The sequence below is a fragment of the Rattus rattus genome, chromosome 18 (assembly GCF_011064425.1).
Source record: "Rattus rattus isolate New Zealand chromosome 18, Rrattus_CSIRO_v1, whole genome shotgun sequence".
Taxonomy (NCBI): Eukaryota; Metazoa; Chordata; class Mammalia; order Rodentia; family Muridae; genus Rattus; species Rattus rattus.
Genome location: NC_046171.1, coordinates 42,204,038 through 42,220,679, shown reverse-complemented (window position 1 = coordinate 42,220,679; position 16,642 = coordinate 42,204,038). Strand labels below are relative to the sequence as shown.

The 16,642-nt window shown below is 47.8% G+C and overlaps 1 protein-coding gene across 1 annotated transcript in view; it reads right to left on the bottom strand.

The window, feature by feature from the left end:
* Positions 1–14,289: 14,289 nt before the first annotated feature.
* The window catches only part of LOC116887091 (sorting nexin-3), a 32,855-nt gene continuing 30,502 nt past the window's right edge, over positions 14,290–16,642 (bottom strand). The window contains exon 4 of the mRNA XM_032888602.1: positions 14,290–15,017. Within this exon, the coding sequence (XP_032744493.1) occupies positions 14,912–15,017 (106 nt within the window). The 3' untranslated portion in view covers positions 14,290–14,911. The remainder of the gene's footprint in view (positions 15,018–16,642) is intronic.

Here is a 16,642-nt window from a genome sequence, read left to right as displayed (position 1 = left end):
AGAGAGAGAGAGAGAGAGAGAGAGAGAGAGAGAGAGAGAGAGAGAGAGAGAGAGAGAGGAAGAGCACGAGAGCGAGCTTATGTCTGGCTTATAGGAAGAGCTCTATGGGATGGCAGCCCAGCCCTGACCTGAAAGTTCAGGCTTGGGAGCAGGGTACAGGTAGGAACTGAGGGATGCTGGGAGAACCTGGAGGCCAGGTCTGCTGTGTATGAAGTGTCTCTGCCAGGTTAGTGTGTAGAGATATGCGCCCCAGTTCCTTGTCCCAGGGTCTGAAAGCAAACAACACTGTCTGAGAAGTCATAGATTCTCTCTCTAGGATGTTGAGTCTTTATCTTGGGTAGGATTTTCAAATGCATATTTTAACAGAACTGTTAACTTGCTTAAAAATCTACCTCACTTTGAATAAAGTACAACATCATAGGCCAGTAAGATATCTGTGGGAAAGGCACCTGCTGAATAATGTTCGGGCTTCCTGGGACTCACATGGTAGGAGGAACTTTTTCCCTGTGGGCTGTGCTCTGACCTCTGCAGGTGCATCATGGCATGCCACCCCCAATAAGTAACAAGTAAATATATTAATAATATATGATAAACCATCACTATCATATACAAGCTCACACCTTTCTCAGAGGATTTGCTAGTTGCTTTTGGGTGCTGAGGGGGCGTGTCCATGAGAATACAGGAAGCATTGTAAGAGAGTCAGAGGTTCTGGAGAACCAGCTGGCCTTATTAGTACTTCCCCTTCCTCCAGAAAAGAAGGAAGGCAAGGGTCAACAGGGCCTAAAGACAAGGTTTAGCTGATCTGATTTTGAGGAAACCTTCCTGTCTTCCCTTTTATGGAACAGGTGCAGGGGGAAATCCACACAGCTGCTCTGCCCCAACTTGTTGTGTCACCGAGACAATGTTCATTCTGGTGCCCGCCAGGTCTGCTGAGTCCCCCAAATCCTTGCCAGCCTGCACTCTCTCAACCTCAGGGCCTGGCCCTGTCCCCCAGTGCTCTGTCTCAGAGTGCCAGCTCTCGGCCTCATCAGAGACCAGTACAGAAATCCACAGGCCTGAGGCGTGTCCACCTACAACACAACCGTTACACCAAAGCCTCAGGGAACATCCTAGAAGAGGAGGGTGTGGGGATGACTGAGAGAGCAAGAGGACCAGGAAGTCTTCTGTGAGGTAATATTTTCTCTGCAATAGGGAAGCTGTCCCCACGAAACCTTAACATTACTGTCACCTAGACAGGACCTGCATATGACAAGATCAGGTGATGTGCCAATGTGTGTGTGTTGTGTGTGTGTGTGTGTGTGTGTGTGTGTGTGTGTGTGTGTGTGAATAACAGTAATAATTAAAAGAGAGGATTGTGAATTTGGGAGGAGTAGGGGGGACAAGGAGGAGTTGGAAATGACATGAGTAGTCATGAATGAATTTTTTTTAAAATTTTATTCATTTATTTGATATATATGAGTACACTGTAGCTGTCTTCAGACACACCAGAAGAGGGCATCAGATCTCATTACAGATGGTTGTGAGACACCAGGTGGTTGCTGGGAATTGAACTCAGGACCTCTGGAAGAGCAGTCAGTGGTCTTAATCGCTGACCCAACTCCCCTGCCCCCGAATTTATTTTTAAATAGTGAACGTTTCTACTGGTTAGGTGAGACATATTGGATTAGACCACCTAGCTTTTGTCACATGGAAGCCACACCATTGCCCTTTTCAGTCACGCTCTGTCTACTGGAGACTGGCTTCGTGGCTTCAAAGGTTTGTCTGCTTGGATTGCTCTCCTGTGGAAACCAAGATGGGCCCCAGGAGAACGCAGGGCTGGCTCTCCTACAGGCCATTTCTTTCTTTTTAAAATTATTTTATTTTCTGTGTATGAGGGTTTTGCCTGCATGTATGTCTGCACACCAGTTGCACACTTGGTATATATGAAGGCCAGAGGTGATGGAAATTGAACTCAGGACCTCTGGAAGAGCAGTCAGTGCTCCTAACCACTGAGCCACCTCTCCAGCCCCAACCTATGGGTGGCCCTAGCTCCTGCCAGTTGGCGTTTCTACAGCTTTCCTCCAAGAACCCCTTGACCCTCCTTGGTGACAACTGTCCCACGGGTCCAGCCTCAGCAACCTATGCCTTCTTCTTTTTACATCTTGCCTTTGTGTTTGTGGTCAGTCCTTTCCCTAAAACTCTCTGTACAGCCTGACTCTGAGTGGCCAGCTGTTTGCTGTGGGAGCCCTGACGGCTTTGAAAAAGATTCAGCAGGGTTTAGTGTTTCCATGCCTTTCTGAGCGTCGTGTTCTCGTCACTGTCTGCCCTATGCATCTATCTGCCCCATATAAACATAGGGTTTACTACAAAGAAAGGGAGGGGGAGGTTTGATTCTGACATAAAAAATTGGTTAGGAGCGAGGAGAATGACTAAGGGGTCCAGTTAGTGCTTGGCATGTACTCCTGGGTTGGATCCCGTCTCAGTTACTTTTCTTTCTTTCTTTTTTTTTTTCTTTTTTTTTCCGGAGCTGGGGACTGAACCCAGGGCCTTGCACTTGCTAGGCAAGTGCTCTACCACTGAGCTAAATCCCCAACCCCCTCAGTTACTTTTCTATTGTTGTGACAAACCACCATGACCAAGGCGACTTCTAAGAGAACTGGCTTCCCTGGGCTATGGCTAGGGTTAGAGCCCGTGATGGTATGGGGATAGCATTCCTCACATCTTGATCTGAAAGTAGGAGACGGAGAGCGCTGAGAATTGCCAGTCTCTTAAAACCTCACAGTCCATATCTAGTGACATCATCTAGTGACATCTTCACAAGTGCACTCCTTCTAATCCTTCCCAAACGGTTCACCTGACTGGAGACTTTCTTAGTTAGGGTTATTGTTGTTGTGATGAAACACCATGACCAAAAGCAACGTGGATTTTATTTAGCTTCCCTGTTAGGGAACTGTGCTGTTACAGTCAGGGTCCACCACATCCAGGCAGCTCTCCAAGCCTGTGCAAAATGGAGGACTCCGTTTCTCGGTGGGGCTCCCTGTTCCCTTGCCTGACCTCGTCCAGAGAATGTATCTGAGCACAGATGCCTGGCCTTCTTTGGAGGACGACTGTGTGCAGAGCTCTCTGCAAATGTGCTTGACTCAGCACACAAGTCCTGCTCTAGCTTCCCTCCCACATGATAATCAGGTGCTGCGTTAGGACCAATCAGCCCTCTCCACTGTACCCCTAAGAGGCCCTATGTACCCTGCTCCTGGAACAACCGAGTGGAGCTGTCTTACTGCAGCTGACTTGGGAAGTTCTTACAACCTATGGCCTTCCAAACCCTGTTGGCCACTTCTGCTCTCTCCATCCTCAAGGGCCAGTGGTCATGACATGCCCCCTGACCTCCCCACACACACACACACAGAAGGGAAACCCACAACATCCCAAATCAGTCCACTGAGGGAAGCCAAAGGCAAGAACTAAACTGGGGATGTGTGTTCGTGTGTGTGTGTGTGTGTGTGTGTGTGTGTGTGTGTGTGTGTGTGTGTGTGTGTGTGGTGGGGGGAGGCCTGGAGGGGTGCTGCTTAGCCGCATACTCCCTATGACTTGCTTAGTCTGCTTTCTCATAGAACCCAGGACCTCTAGCCAAGGGCTGGCCCCACCCACAACAGGCTGTGCCCTCCCCATCAATCACTAATTTAAAAAATGCCCCACAGGCTTGTCCACAGCCCAGTCTTACCGATGCGTTTTTTTCAATGGTGGTTTCCTGCTCTCAAATGACTCTAACCTGTGTCAGGTTACATCACATGAGCCAGCACAGCATCCAAGCGTCATATCCAAGCATAGGAGCCTATGGGGGCATTTTCAGTCAAACTTACACTCCCCAGAACTCTCACATGCAGAGAGGGAGGGAGAGAGAGGTTGCCTTGAGAATCGTGACAGCACATACCTGCAATTCCAGCACTCAGGAAACTGAAGCAGGAAAAGTTCAAAGCTAGCCTGGGCTCCCTAGTGTGAAGCACTGTCTCTCTCTCACACACACACACACACACACACACGCATTAAAGGCTTAAACCACCTGTGGCGGTTTGAATAGGTATAGCCTTCATGTGCTTGAATGATTGGCCATAGGGAGTGGCACTATTAGGAGCTGTGGCCTCATTGAAGTGGTGTGGCCTTGTTGGAGTGGGTGTGGCCTTATTGGGGTGGGTGTAGCCTTGTTGGAGTGGTGTGGCCTTGTTAGAGGAATGCGTCACTGTGGAGGTGGGGCTTTGAGGTCTTAAATGCTCAAGCTAGTACACCCAGTGAGATACACATCCAGTTTCCTCCTTGCTGCCTGCAGATCAAGGTGTAGAACTTTGCGCTCCTCCAGCGCCATATCTGCCTGGAGGCTGCCGTGCTTCCTGCCATGATGATAATGGACTGAACCTCTGAAACTGTAAGCCAGTCCCTAATTAAACGTCGTCCTTTGTAAGAGTTGCTGTGCTCATGGTGGTGTCCGTTCACAGCCATGGAGACCCTGACTAGTCAGGCTGCTGTTTTAGACTTCTGAATTCTTTTTCCACGTCCTTTCTCACAGACGGAACACAGAGAATCAACCTCCCTGAGTTCTGGCCTATGACAGTGGGGGCTTGCTTCCTGGGGACATCGAGGAGAGGATATACCAGGAAGCTCTTTCCTTTCTCGTCCTTGGAGACAGTAGATGCAGGAAACCCTGAGGAATATCACAGAACGAATCAGGCCTTTGACTGGAACATGAAGTGACTCGCACGTTTTCCTCAAACCCACAATATTCCTGGGGTGGCCGTGTACGCTGGCCACACATATGGAAAGACAAGCAAGGCGCGAAGGCTTGGCGTTCTTGAAGCAACGTGACAGCGTGGTGGAGTAACAGGTGTGTCAGCAGAGGGCGGGGCAGACTGCTATCTCTGTGAGCTTCAGGAGTCAACAGTCAGCAAGACCTGAAGCAGGGTTCTGTCTTCCAGGGCCACCACAGGCTCTGATGAAATGTGGAGACCAAACCACCACTCAAAACTGGATCAGTGCTCAAGTGCATGGTGGGTAATACCCAGACGCAGGGACATCTTCCTAGGGCCATAAAGTCAATGGCACTAATGTCTGAGGACCTGACGCTCTCCCCACAGCCAGAACACATCTACTGGCTTAGCCTCAATTACAGAGGACACCTTAGGGAGCTGGAGAGCAAGGGGAAGACGGAACTGCTCTCTCATACCTGGATGCCATCTAAAGGGCTGGGTAAACCAACCCCATAAGATGGGCTGGAAACTGTATTTCTGGGCCAGGATCTTCCTCTGCAGCCCATAGCTGGTCTGGAACCCTCTGCGGTCCTAGGCCAAAGTTGTCTCAAACTTACAGCACTCTTAGCTCTACTTCCCAAATGCTGGCATTGTAGGTGTGACCACTGTGTCCAGCTGAAGTGGTAGCTTTGGATTCAAACTCATGATTCTCCTATTTGATCTTCCTTAGTATCCGCCTATTGGCATGTGTTAGCCCAGGCCAGCAACGTGCATTCATTTTTACACTTGATTTATTTGGTGTTGGGGATTGAACCCTGGGCCATGAGCATGCTAGACAAGCGCTCTACCGCTGAGCCATTCCCCCCCTCCACGTTTACTTCTATCTCTAAGCAAAATGTATGAAGACCAGGTAAACACACAGATCATCTTAAAGAGCTGAATTTGTAATTTGAACTGTGTGAGGGCACGATTTAGTCCTCTTACTTCAGCGCTAAAGTGCAGGGCACATCATTTGAATTGCAGAAAGGCGGATTGAAAAATAAATATCACCATCTGGGTACAGAGATGCACACCTTTGATTCCAGCTATCGGGAGGCAGAGGCAGGTAGAGCTTTGTGACTAGCCTGGTCTACAGAGTGAGTTCAGGTCAGCCTGGTCTACAGAGTGAGCTCCTGTCTCAAAAACAAAAGTAAAAGTAAAACAAACACCCCCCTCAAACCAAAATAGATATTGCCAAAGACAAATGTAAAGGGAAAATGGTGGATCCCGGTAGGTTATTTCTTGTGTGTTTTCAAACAATCTACCACGTGGAGGGAGCGGAGGAAGCCATGTGCAGGTGAAGTCCTGAGCAAATGCTGACACAGGCGTGGCCACAAAGAGGACTGCGGTGGTTTGAATACGCTTGGCCCACAGAAGGTGGCACTATTAGGAGATGTGGCCTTGTTGGAGCAGGTGTGACTGTGTTGGAGGACGATGTCACTGTGTAGACAGGATTTGGGGTGCCTAGTGCTCCAGCTCTGCCCAGTGCAGAAGAGAGAGACTCCCCACCTGGCTCCTGCCAAGAGACCCTCCTCCTGGCTGTTAAGTCAAGACATAGAACACTCAGCTCCTTCTCCAGCACCATGTCTGTGTGGATGCTGCCCTGCTTCCTGTCATGGCGATAATGGACTGAACCTCTGAAATTGTGAGCCAGCCCCAGTTAAATGGTTTCTTTCATAAGGGTTGCCTTGGTCATGGTGTCTCTTCACAGCCACAGAAACCCTAACTAGGACAAGGTCTTCAAGACCTCGGACCCACCAGACATTTGCAAAGCTATTGCCCACACAGGCTGGAGTGACAAAGCCTTGCTCTTGAGTCTGAGTGTTTGTGGATGATTGGTGTGTGTGTGTGTGTGTGTGTGTGTGTGCTATCAAGCGTGCTCCCTCCTCTCTTACTGTAGACTGCTTGACTACAAAGACCTCCTAAGGACACTAGACGATCCCTTCCTGCGCTGTGTTCCCAGTTGAGAACATCTGTCTTTTCTGTGCCCCATCACCACTCTTGCCAGAGATGGAGGACCCAAGCCACCAACCATACTTCTTTTTTGTTATTTTGTTAATTTGCTTGATATACTTATTGCATTTATATTCATGAGATAATTTATATTTTAACTTAAAAAGCAGTCTATTTAGAATTTCCGAGACTGAACCACACTGGCTGCTTTAGTCTTGCACGCGGTGAACTAACTTCCAGGTGTTGGAGGGTCTGAGGACATTTGCGCATCCTTGCTTGAGGCAAGAGGAGGCTCCTTCCGTCTTGGGAATCCCAGTGCAAGTCCAGGGAAAAGCCATCCGCCCATAATAGTTAATACCTACGAAAACATTAGTTTGGCAGCTAAAGAGAGGAGTCTAGGAAGGGCGGAAGTGTAGGAACAAGATCCACATCGACACCGTCGGTCCCTGGCTTGTCAGGTGGGAGGTATGGCGGTGCCCTTTCCCTGTGGCCCATCCCACATCACCTCATTCTCCTCCCATCAGCCCAGGACTAAGGATAGGAAGCCAGTGTTTATTTGGAGTGAAATCAGACCAGTGTTTGTCCGAAGAGAGTTAGTTGGTTGGCGCTGCATTTCCGAGCAAGCGCAGATGACAGACAGGTGGAACCATCACTCGCTTTTGTGAATGGGTTTTTAGGCATCATTCATTCTTCCACAAAGAACTGCTTTTTTTTTTTTCCATTTGCTTTCCAATTTTTTTTTTTTTTTTTGGTTCTTTTTTTCCGGAGCTGGGGACCGAACCCAGGGCCTTGCGCTTCCTAGGCAAGCGCTCTACCACTGAGCTAAATCCCCAACCCCTTGCTTTCCAATTTTTAAAAATAGATTTATCTTCAAATTATGCGTCTCTGTGTGGGTGTGTGAGTATATGTGCCCCCTGGGTCCCGGCTTCAGCTCCTTTGGCGCTGGAGTTACAGAGGGCTGAGCCTCTCGAAATGGGAACTGGGAACTGAACCTGGGTCTCGGCAAGAGCTGGACTCACCCTTAACCTCTGAGCCATCGCTCTAGCCCTTAACTGATTTTTAAACCACCTGCTGATTTATACAAGATGGGTGGATCTTAAAAAGGCTATGTTAGATGAAGCAAATTTAGGCTGGATGTAAGAAGCCACACGGAAATAATCCTGGAAACAGCTGAGGTTTGAACTTAAGCCTGTTGGTGGGGGTTGGAGGCCCGCCCCTCCACCCTCCTGTCAATCTTTTTATTGGTGAGACGGTTGGAGGCCCGCCCCTCCGCCCTCCTGTCAATCTTTTTATTGGTGGGATGGTTGGAGGCCCGCCCCTCCGCCCTCCTGTCAATCTTATTGGTTTCTAGCTTAGGTTTTGGGAGCTGCTGGGGGTGGGGGATGTCTTTGGGAATTCCTTTCCATATCTGAGACACTTGATTGGGTTGTTTCTAAGATTCCTTGTGGTTCCAATGAGGCTTCCTTTTTAAATTTTTACTTGATTTTGAACAGTCAATATTCGCACTACAACGCTTCAGACGCTCTACAAGTCACTGACCACAGGAGGCTAAGAAGACACCACACTAACAGGGCAGGACCTGCAGTGAAATCTGGAACAAAGAAAGAATGTTACAAACACTAGCAAAGCTTGGAAGAGTTAGTGACATAGCACACCAGTGTCCTACTTTTAACCAAAGTGCTGGCTCACACAGTAACAGGAAGGGACACTTGGTGAGGAACTCTGGGAATTCTCTGTTGCAATATCTTTACAATGTTTCTGTAAGTCAAAAACCAGAGTAAAAAGTGTCCTGCTGCTTTCTTTTTTTCTTTTTTCTTCCCCCCTTCTTCTCCTCCTTCTTCTCTAGTTTTTCAAGATAGATATCTTTGTGTAGCCTTGGCTGACCTAGAACTAGTTCTGTAGACCAGGCTAGCCTCAAATTCATAAACTCAGAGGTCCGACTGTCTCCTTCTCCTGAACTGGGATCAAAGATGTGCCGCCACCTGCTGCTTTCTTAAAAGGTAAAATTCAATGGGCACACACACCTTTACTCTCAGCGCTCAGGAGGCAGAGGCAATCAGCACACTGTGAGTCCGAGGCTAGCCTGGTCTACAGAGCTGGTTCGACAGCCAGAGTTATAGTGAGACCCTATCGACAATTTTTTTTTTTTTTTTTTTTGTAAAGTCTCCTCTCATTGCAGTCTCTGGGCAAACCAGGAGCCAGTGTGCCAGTTTCTGATTTAATACAGGGTTATTCAACTAATACTGAAGAAAATATGTGTACCCTATGAAAGTCACTTTCAGAAACCAGAAACTGGCTGCAGTGGCAAGGAACGACGAGGTCCTGAAGAAGCAGCAGCTCCGTGATTAACATCGATGACCACTGTCCCTCAGAGAGGCAGAAGCTATTGTCTAGGATCCACAGCACACAAAGGGTCAACGCCGCCCAGATCTGTGCCTACTGGGGGCGTTGGAGGGGGACACTCCGCAGGTCAAAGTGTTCAGATTACACCCAAGAAAATCCCTTTGCGGAGAGCTAACAAATCCCCAGTGAAAGGACAAAACTTTCTTCACCTTAGAGACACTGCAATGAATAAACCGGTTAAACATGGTTTGGATTTCCTGAACACGAAAAACAACTGGATTAAAGTATAATCTGGCTCGAAAGGAAACGGACCAGGAAAGCTGAGTAACGGTGAGGCCAGTATTTCCCTCCGAGCAGGAACCACCATACCAGTTTCAACAACTCAGATCAATCTGAGACTCAGACTGTTGTGCACAATGCTCTCTAGAAAACTGTCGCCACAGGGCTGGTCTGTCCTTAAGGCGCAGTTACGAACGAACGAGAGCTGCACTGGCATGCACCTGGGCAGACTGCACACTGCGCATGTGTAAGGAGTAGCTCCCACTGCCCAGCACAGGGGCAGATTTTAGTGGCGAAGACTGGGGTTTCAGTTTTACTTAAGGCCATGTGACCTGGGGCAAAGTAAAACCTGTCCCAGCTCTTGGTAAGATGAAGATTCTAAGTTTTGCTGTCTGTGTTACCCAAGTACTTGTGCCTTGTCAACCTTTTCCGTGACATCATTTAACTTACCAGTTACTTCTAACTTGTAATTGTACAACCTTCAGTGTCTTTCTCTGGCTTTGACTGCTCTCTCTTCTCTCTGTCTCCAGACTTCTTTCTTCTGCTCGGCCATGACTTGTTTGAAACGCCACAGTGGGTAATACTTAAACCTTAGGTCTTCAGAGGGGCCATGCATGGGAGATCTGGTGGGAGTTGGACTGTTTATGGTTTGTGGTAGTTTGTTTTGTTTTGTTTTAACCTGCTGGAGGCTTCACCTTCCTCTGGTGTCTTTGTTTCTGCCTCTGTTTTAGGTTTCCCTAATTACTCCTCAGAGAAGGGCTCTCAGCGATAGCCACTGTAATGCCCGCGCCCCACCGGTGTAGTGGAAGGTGTGGAGGGAGACGCTACAATGTCCAGGTCAAATCTCAGTACTTTCTGGGTTTCTGGCATCAATAGCCTTTGGCTCTGTGGCCCCTACTCCCTCCCGGGCACTGGCATTTCCTATTTAATTCTCGCTGTTGGCAGGAAGGTTGCTGATGCAGGGGCTGGATGGGAAAGAATATCAGTCCGGACTTGGTATAAGGTTCTGGAAGTTTCACTCCGAAGATCAGGGCAAGGCAGGAGGTTCTGGCTGCTACTTCTTTGTTTCGGTAAAAATTAAAAACTGGTCGTTTGCTATCAGTTCCCCTGAGCATGCTCGCTCTGGCTGCTACTCTACCACATGGTCTGCAATCCACCCTCTCCTGGCTGTTTCCCTTTTAGCCACCCTCTACGCGGTTCCCTAGGTGGTAGTTACGACGTCTGGCACGCGCGCGTGCATACACACACACACACAGACAGACACACACGCGCACACACACACACACACACACACACCTCGTTCTGCATGCCCTGCGCATTCTCACCTCATGCAGGCAACAGAACCAGATCTGCCCTCTCCAAGTGCCTCTCAGTCATTTCTTTCACACACTGTCCTCTTTAGCCGGATAAAAATCAAAGTTCCAGAAACGTATAATTTATTAACTAGATTTACATGTTAAATTCTCAATCCACAATCCATCCACACAATAAATTCACTGCCAATTGGTAAAGATATAAACTGCCCACCTAGACAAGACAAAAATCCATCCAGTTCACCTAAATCTGAATCATCCTTTTCCGTAGACTCCATCGTGATCTCCTTCCTCCCTCCCTCCTCTCTCCCGCCTTACGAAAGCTTTGTTCCCACCTCACTCTCCACTGTTCAGTCACACATCACCTTGCCATCAACCTACACTTCACGATGAGGACTCACTGTTCATTCTGTCGCTCATCTTCACTGTTATCTGCTGGGTCCCTGTAGGTGCTGCTTCTGTAGAAGAAGCGTCCAGGGATTTCTTAGTCTCATGCCATCCATACTCAGCCTCCAGCAAGACACACACACACACACACACACACACACACACACACACACACACACACTGTGGCGCCTATGAGTGGGGATCTGAAAATAATTTGAGGGGGGTTAGTTCTCCCCTACACCATGTGAGTCTTAAGGATTGAACTCTTGTGTCCAGGCTTGGCAGCAAGCTCCTCTACCATGCAGAGCCATCTTGCCAGCCCCAAGTCATCTGCATTCTGTTCTTAACCAGGTTCTAGCTCTGGTGACTTCTCCCAGAAATCTGACAGTAGTTGATTCTCTTAGATGAACTACCCTGAGATCTTGGGAAGATAGTTTGTTCTGTAACCGTAATTCTGAGAGGTCTCAAAAAGGACGGATTTGGTCTAGGTTTTTGTTTTGTCTCCCCCACCCCCAACCACACACCCTCTCTGGCCATGGGGAGTTTGACTGACAGTGACGCAAGACTGGGCTTTGCTCTCTCTTGCTCACACTTCTGCAGCACCCAGTACCATTGGCTGACTTTACGCGACCACTTCTGTCACAGAACAGTCTCTGATGGTGACAGGCGGCTCTAAGTGTCCTTTGAGGTTGTAAAATGGCTTCCTAGCCTCCAGTTCAAAGGGCGTAATTTCTCTGAGTTCCAAATAGGAGAAACTTCGCTCACTATACATGAAGATTAACAAAAATAATTTTTTCAGGATCTGATAAGTACCCTCTTCTTAATTTTTTTTTTTTTTTTTTTTTTTTTGGTTCTTTTTTTGAACTGGGGACCAACCCAGGGCCTTGGCGCTTCCTAGGCAAGCGCTCTACCACTGAGCTAAATCCCCAACCCATTAATTTTCTGTTTTTTAAAGATGAAGGTGAGCGGAGCATGATAGTGAATGGGGCATGTTTTGGTTCCAGCACTCCAGAGGCAGAGGCAGGAGGATCTCTGAGAGTTGGACATTAGCCTGGTCTACAGAGTTCCAAGACGGCAATGGCTGTCACACAAAGAAATGTTCTCAACAAAAACCACAAGATGAAGTTGGTCAGTGAAGTTCAAAGACGGTCAAATCCATCACAGGGTCTCGCCTCTCAGCTGGGTGCCTTTCCGTGTCAGGATCTTCGGGGAGTGACTGTGGCTTTTACTTTCTTGAAGGGTAACTTAAATCCAACTCCCATGCATTCACGTCCTCGTCTGGTTTCCCACCGAGGGCCAGGAGTCACAATAGTGCACCATCCTGAAAAGCCACTGTCCCTGTTGACAGCACTGGTTGTGTGGGGGGACTTTTGACCCAGACATCTTCAGTCATCCATCCTGAGCAACCCCAAACCCAGTTTATGCAATCTGGGAGCCTGGTTTTTCATCTGTCAAGAGGAATGTTACTTGCATAAGGGTCAGCATGATCAAAACACAGGAGGCTGACACCGTCCTGGAATAGCTTTGAACTCAGTTCGGTCTGACAGTAATCAATGCTAGCTCTGACTGCATGAACTATCTGTCCTTCAAGCGCCAATGTGTCTCATCTGTACTGGCTCAGGGGCTTCCTCACAGGCTTCGATTCTGCCACTGCAGAAGGAGATTCCTTCAGAGTGACCCACAAAAAAACCATCACAGCGTCTTGGCAGCAAAACACCAAAGCAAGAAAGCAAATGCCAACTATACTCGCTACTCTCCAATGCCCGCAGCAAACGGCTATGAGGCCAGTTACGAGGCTGGACCCAGGGCTTCCAGATGCTAGGACAGCACTTGCCAACTGAGCGCCATCCCCAAGCCCAGAATCAGTTAACTAAACAGAAGCTTCTTCGCATCCCCAAGCTTCTGTTCTAGACTTTCACGATTAATTCTGAGTTACTTTTGTGTCTCTGTTTATATCTTTTTTAAAAGTTTTTTATTTTTAAATCATGTGTCTGTAGTACAGCTGTCCTTGGAGGCCAGAAGGCGGCTTGGACTGCCTGGAGCTGGTGTTACAGCCAGTTGTGACCTGCCGGATGATCATGTGAACCTAAGTATGGAGACACAAAGTCAAAGCTGGGTGTCTTTGCCTACTTCCCCGCCCGCATGCACGCACTTGGGAGGACCACACAAAACCCCAAACTTCCTACGAGCTGGGATTATGGGTAGCGACCTGCCTGTCGGGGCTTTACACGGGTTCTCGGGATTCTTCCATGCTGAGCCCTATCCAGCCTCGTTTACAGACATCTCCCCTTCAGACAGAGTTTTGCTAAGCATCCCAGCTTAACTCTGCCACTCACTCTAATCCTCTTGCCTTTGCTTCCTGAAGGCTGGGACTACAGGTGTTCCCCATCGTGCCTGCGCCATCGTGCCTGACTACTTTAGAACATCTTGCAGTGGTTCACGTAACTGGTTTTATGAAATCCTGAAATACTGTTTTGAGCAACAAGAGGTCTCTTTCTGCACCCATGACTGCACTTGCAGCCTGCTTGTGGATATCCCAAACTTGTCTCTTCCCAAATATTTTCTCAAGCTTGTGTATGTTGGCACGTGCCTGGGATTCCAGCATTTGGGAGGCTGGCATAGCAGGAGCGTGACTTTGAGGTCACTCTGCGCTACCCCCATGTTTCCTGAGATGAGCTCTGGGCTTGCTCTTCCTGGAATCTAACACCTACTCGAAGCAGAGTCCCAAACCACTCGATGTCCAGGTTCAAACTGGAAACGCCATTGCAGTCGCATTAGTCTGGTCAAACGCGTCACGGAGCAAGGAGCTACAGGTTTTCTGGTCTTGTGATTTATGTCCTCAGGCTGTGAGGCTGTGCTCCTCTCTCCTCAAAGGACGGAGCGCGCCAACTGTGCGAAGCAAACCATGGAGAGCAGACACCCGCCGCTCACTATACCGTGGCCATGTCCAGCAGGTCACCCAGGTCCCCGGGGAACAGCTGCTGAGAACAGAGGGCGTGGGACTAACTTAAAACGTCTTCCAAAGTGACTCAGACTCACAGCATATGTCAACATACGTCCTTCCCAACAAGGCAGTAAGCCAAGGAAGCTCTCCCAGCGTTTAAAGCCCCATTCGAAAGGTGGCGGTGTATTTGATACCACTGCCCTTTACAGAGGAATGGAGATATGGACGTAGACTGAGTATATAATCCCTCTCAGCACAGGAGGGAGGGATTTCACAACAGAGCCACACAAGTCAGGCTCTAGAGGCCATGCAGTCAGAGCAGAGCAGAAATGCATTTCAACTTTTATTTGAAAACAACTTAAATTTTAGACAAATGATTTTAGTATATAAATTTGATTTTGTTTTATACAGAATATAAAGATTTCCCTCATTAATCTCTCATGTGAAGGGGATTACAGGCTAGAAGGAAGACACATTCTGCACACAAAGTACACCTCGTATGTGTGGCACTGGAGACAAATGGTGTCGTGCTCCTGCACATAAATTAGGACCAAGTGGTGACATCACACATCAGGGGTGGGGAGAAATATCCTAGTCAATCAGATTCAAGAAGCACACGACACAGAAACTGCAAATTCGAGCAAGTCGGCAGCTTTAGTCAGAACACTGCAGGTCTACAGGGCTGAGGCTACAGTGCACGCGGAGGGACACGGCGGGAAGAGCTACTTAGAAAGGCTGAAGAAGCGAGGGGGTTTCCACTAAAGCAAATGAACGTCTTGCCAAACAGACAGAATGAAAGGGAGCGTGAGTGTTAGTACATCCAGGGCGTGCGTGTTCGTTACAGCAGTGTCTGCAGCATGCTAAGTTAGTTACAACGTCTTCATTGGTGCGGACGAATCATTCATGGTCTCGGGGTTTGCCTCTTCTTGCCAAACTCAGGCATGTCTTATTTTAGATGGAGTATAGCTTTTATCTATGATTTCATCCTGTAAAAACATGTGAAGACAACGTTCATTCTGGGCCAGAGGATGACCAGCGACCCTGGAAATGAAAGAAAAAAAAAAAAAGCAAAATTTCAGTCCCTTGTTTCTTAAAGATGGTGATGGGAGGGGTCAAAATAAACTCACTTTAAAGCTAGAACATACGTGCAATTTACTAAATGCAAGCATTACTCTGAACTACCCATAAGCTGTGCTATTAGATAATGGCCTTTCCCTTTGGCTCATAAAGGTGGGCACTTTCCACCAAGTCTGATGACCAGTATGGTCCTCAGGACCTCATGTAGTAAACGGAAAGAAATGAGTCTGCAAATTATCTTCTATCCTTCACAGAGGCATCGAGGTTGGCGGCGTGCACACAAACGCATGCACACACAAGCACACACACAGGGTAAATGTAATAATAAAAAGTAAAAATAACTTTTAAAACTTCGTAGTATTTCTGGAATGCATATTGAGTTAGCTTAATTAGTTGGTACGTGCCTAAGAAACTTACATTTTATTGTTACATGTGAAATAGTTCGTGTATTATTAAAAACCTACAGGATCCAAACCAGGAGTGTCAGCCCATGCCTGTAATTCCAGAACAGAAGCTGAGCAAGGTGAATGAGTGTGAGGCCAGTGTGGGCAAGGAGAGAGAGAGAGAAAACCAAACACAGCAGGGCATGGGTTTCACCTGAAACCCAGGAAGCTCAGTAAGGAGCAGTGCAGTGCTTAGGTGCTCTGCTCACCCCTTCCCCATCTACATCTCCTCCGTGACTGACGTGCAATGAGCCATGTGCGTCACACCTAGCCTCACTTCCTCACAGAGCATGCTCACAGGGGGGCCTGCTGCTGGACACCTGCCATCTCAAGTGCCCTGGGAGAGCAAGGCCAGCCTGGGCTACACAGTGAGTCCAGTCTTCAACAAAAACAAAAGCACAAATGAAGGTTCTGTGCTAAGTAGATAAAGTTACAGGCTTTTGTTCCTCTCACAGATACCAAATTATTTGTTAAAATTAATGTGTAGCTCACACAACCATCTTCTCTAAGATCTGACTAATCGGGCAGACCTCAAGACTGGAACACAGTCACAACCCCGGGTCCAGGGGCCTGATGCAATCTCAGCTACTCAAAGGCTAAGACTGGGAACTGCTGCGGCCCAGCTCAGGGACAACAGTGAGCAGTGCCTGAGCGGAGAGAGTCTCTCTCTCTCCACCCGCCTTCTCCCTGCAGCCCCAGCTGCAGTGTGGGTGTGACCTTGTAACACTTCTCAGCTTCCTCAGCCTGGGCCACATTTCTTAGAGAAGGAAAGAGAGAAAGAAAAAGAGGGCGGGAGGGAGGATAGTACTGGTTTGAGCTTATCAGTCAACAGCTACTAAAAGACAATCGTAAATTCTGCAGTTTTTTTTCAAAAAGAACATTTTGCCATGAAAAAAAAAAATTTAACATACACTTTACATAAATACTGCTACCTACAATCAAACAAAATGATTGCAAATATAATGTTCATTTTATTATCCACATGAGAATATACCTTAAATCAGAATCACAAGCAAAGCTATTTCTGAATGATGTAATTTTAAATGTAATTTGCATAAATTATCCAAGAACAGCAAATATAAAACTTAGGTCAACACGAAATCCCTCACTTCCACCACTCAAAGCATTTATCATGGAGTTCAGCAC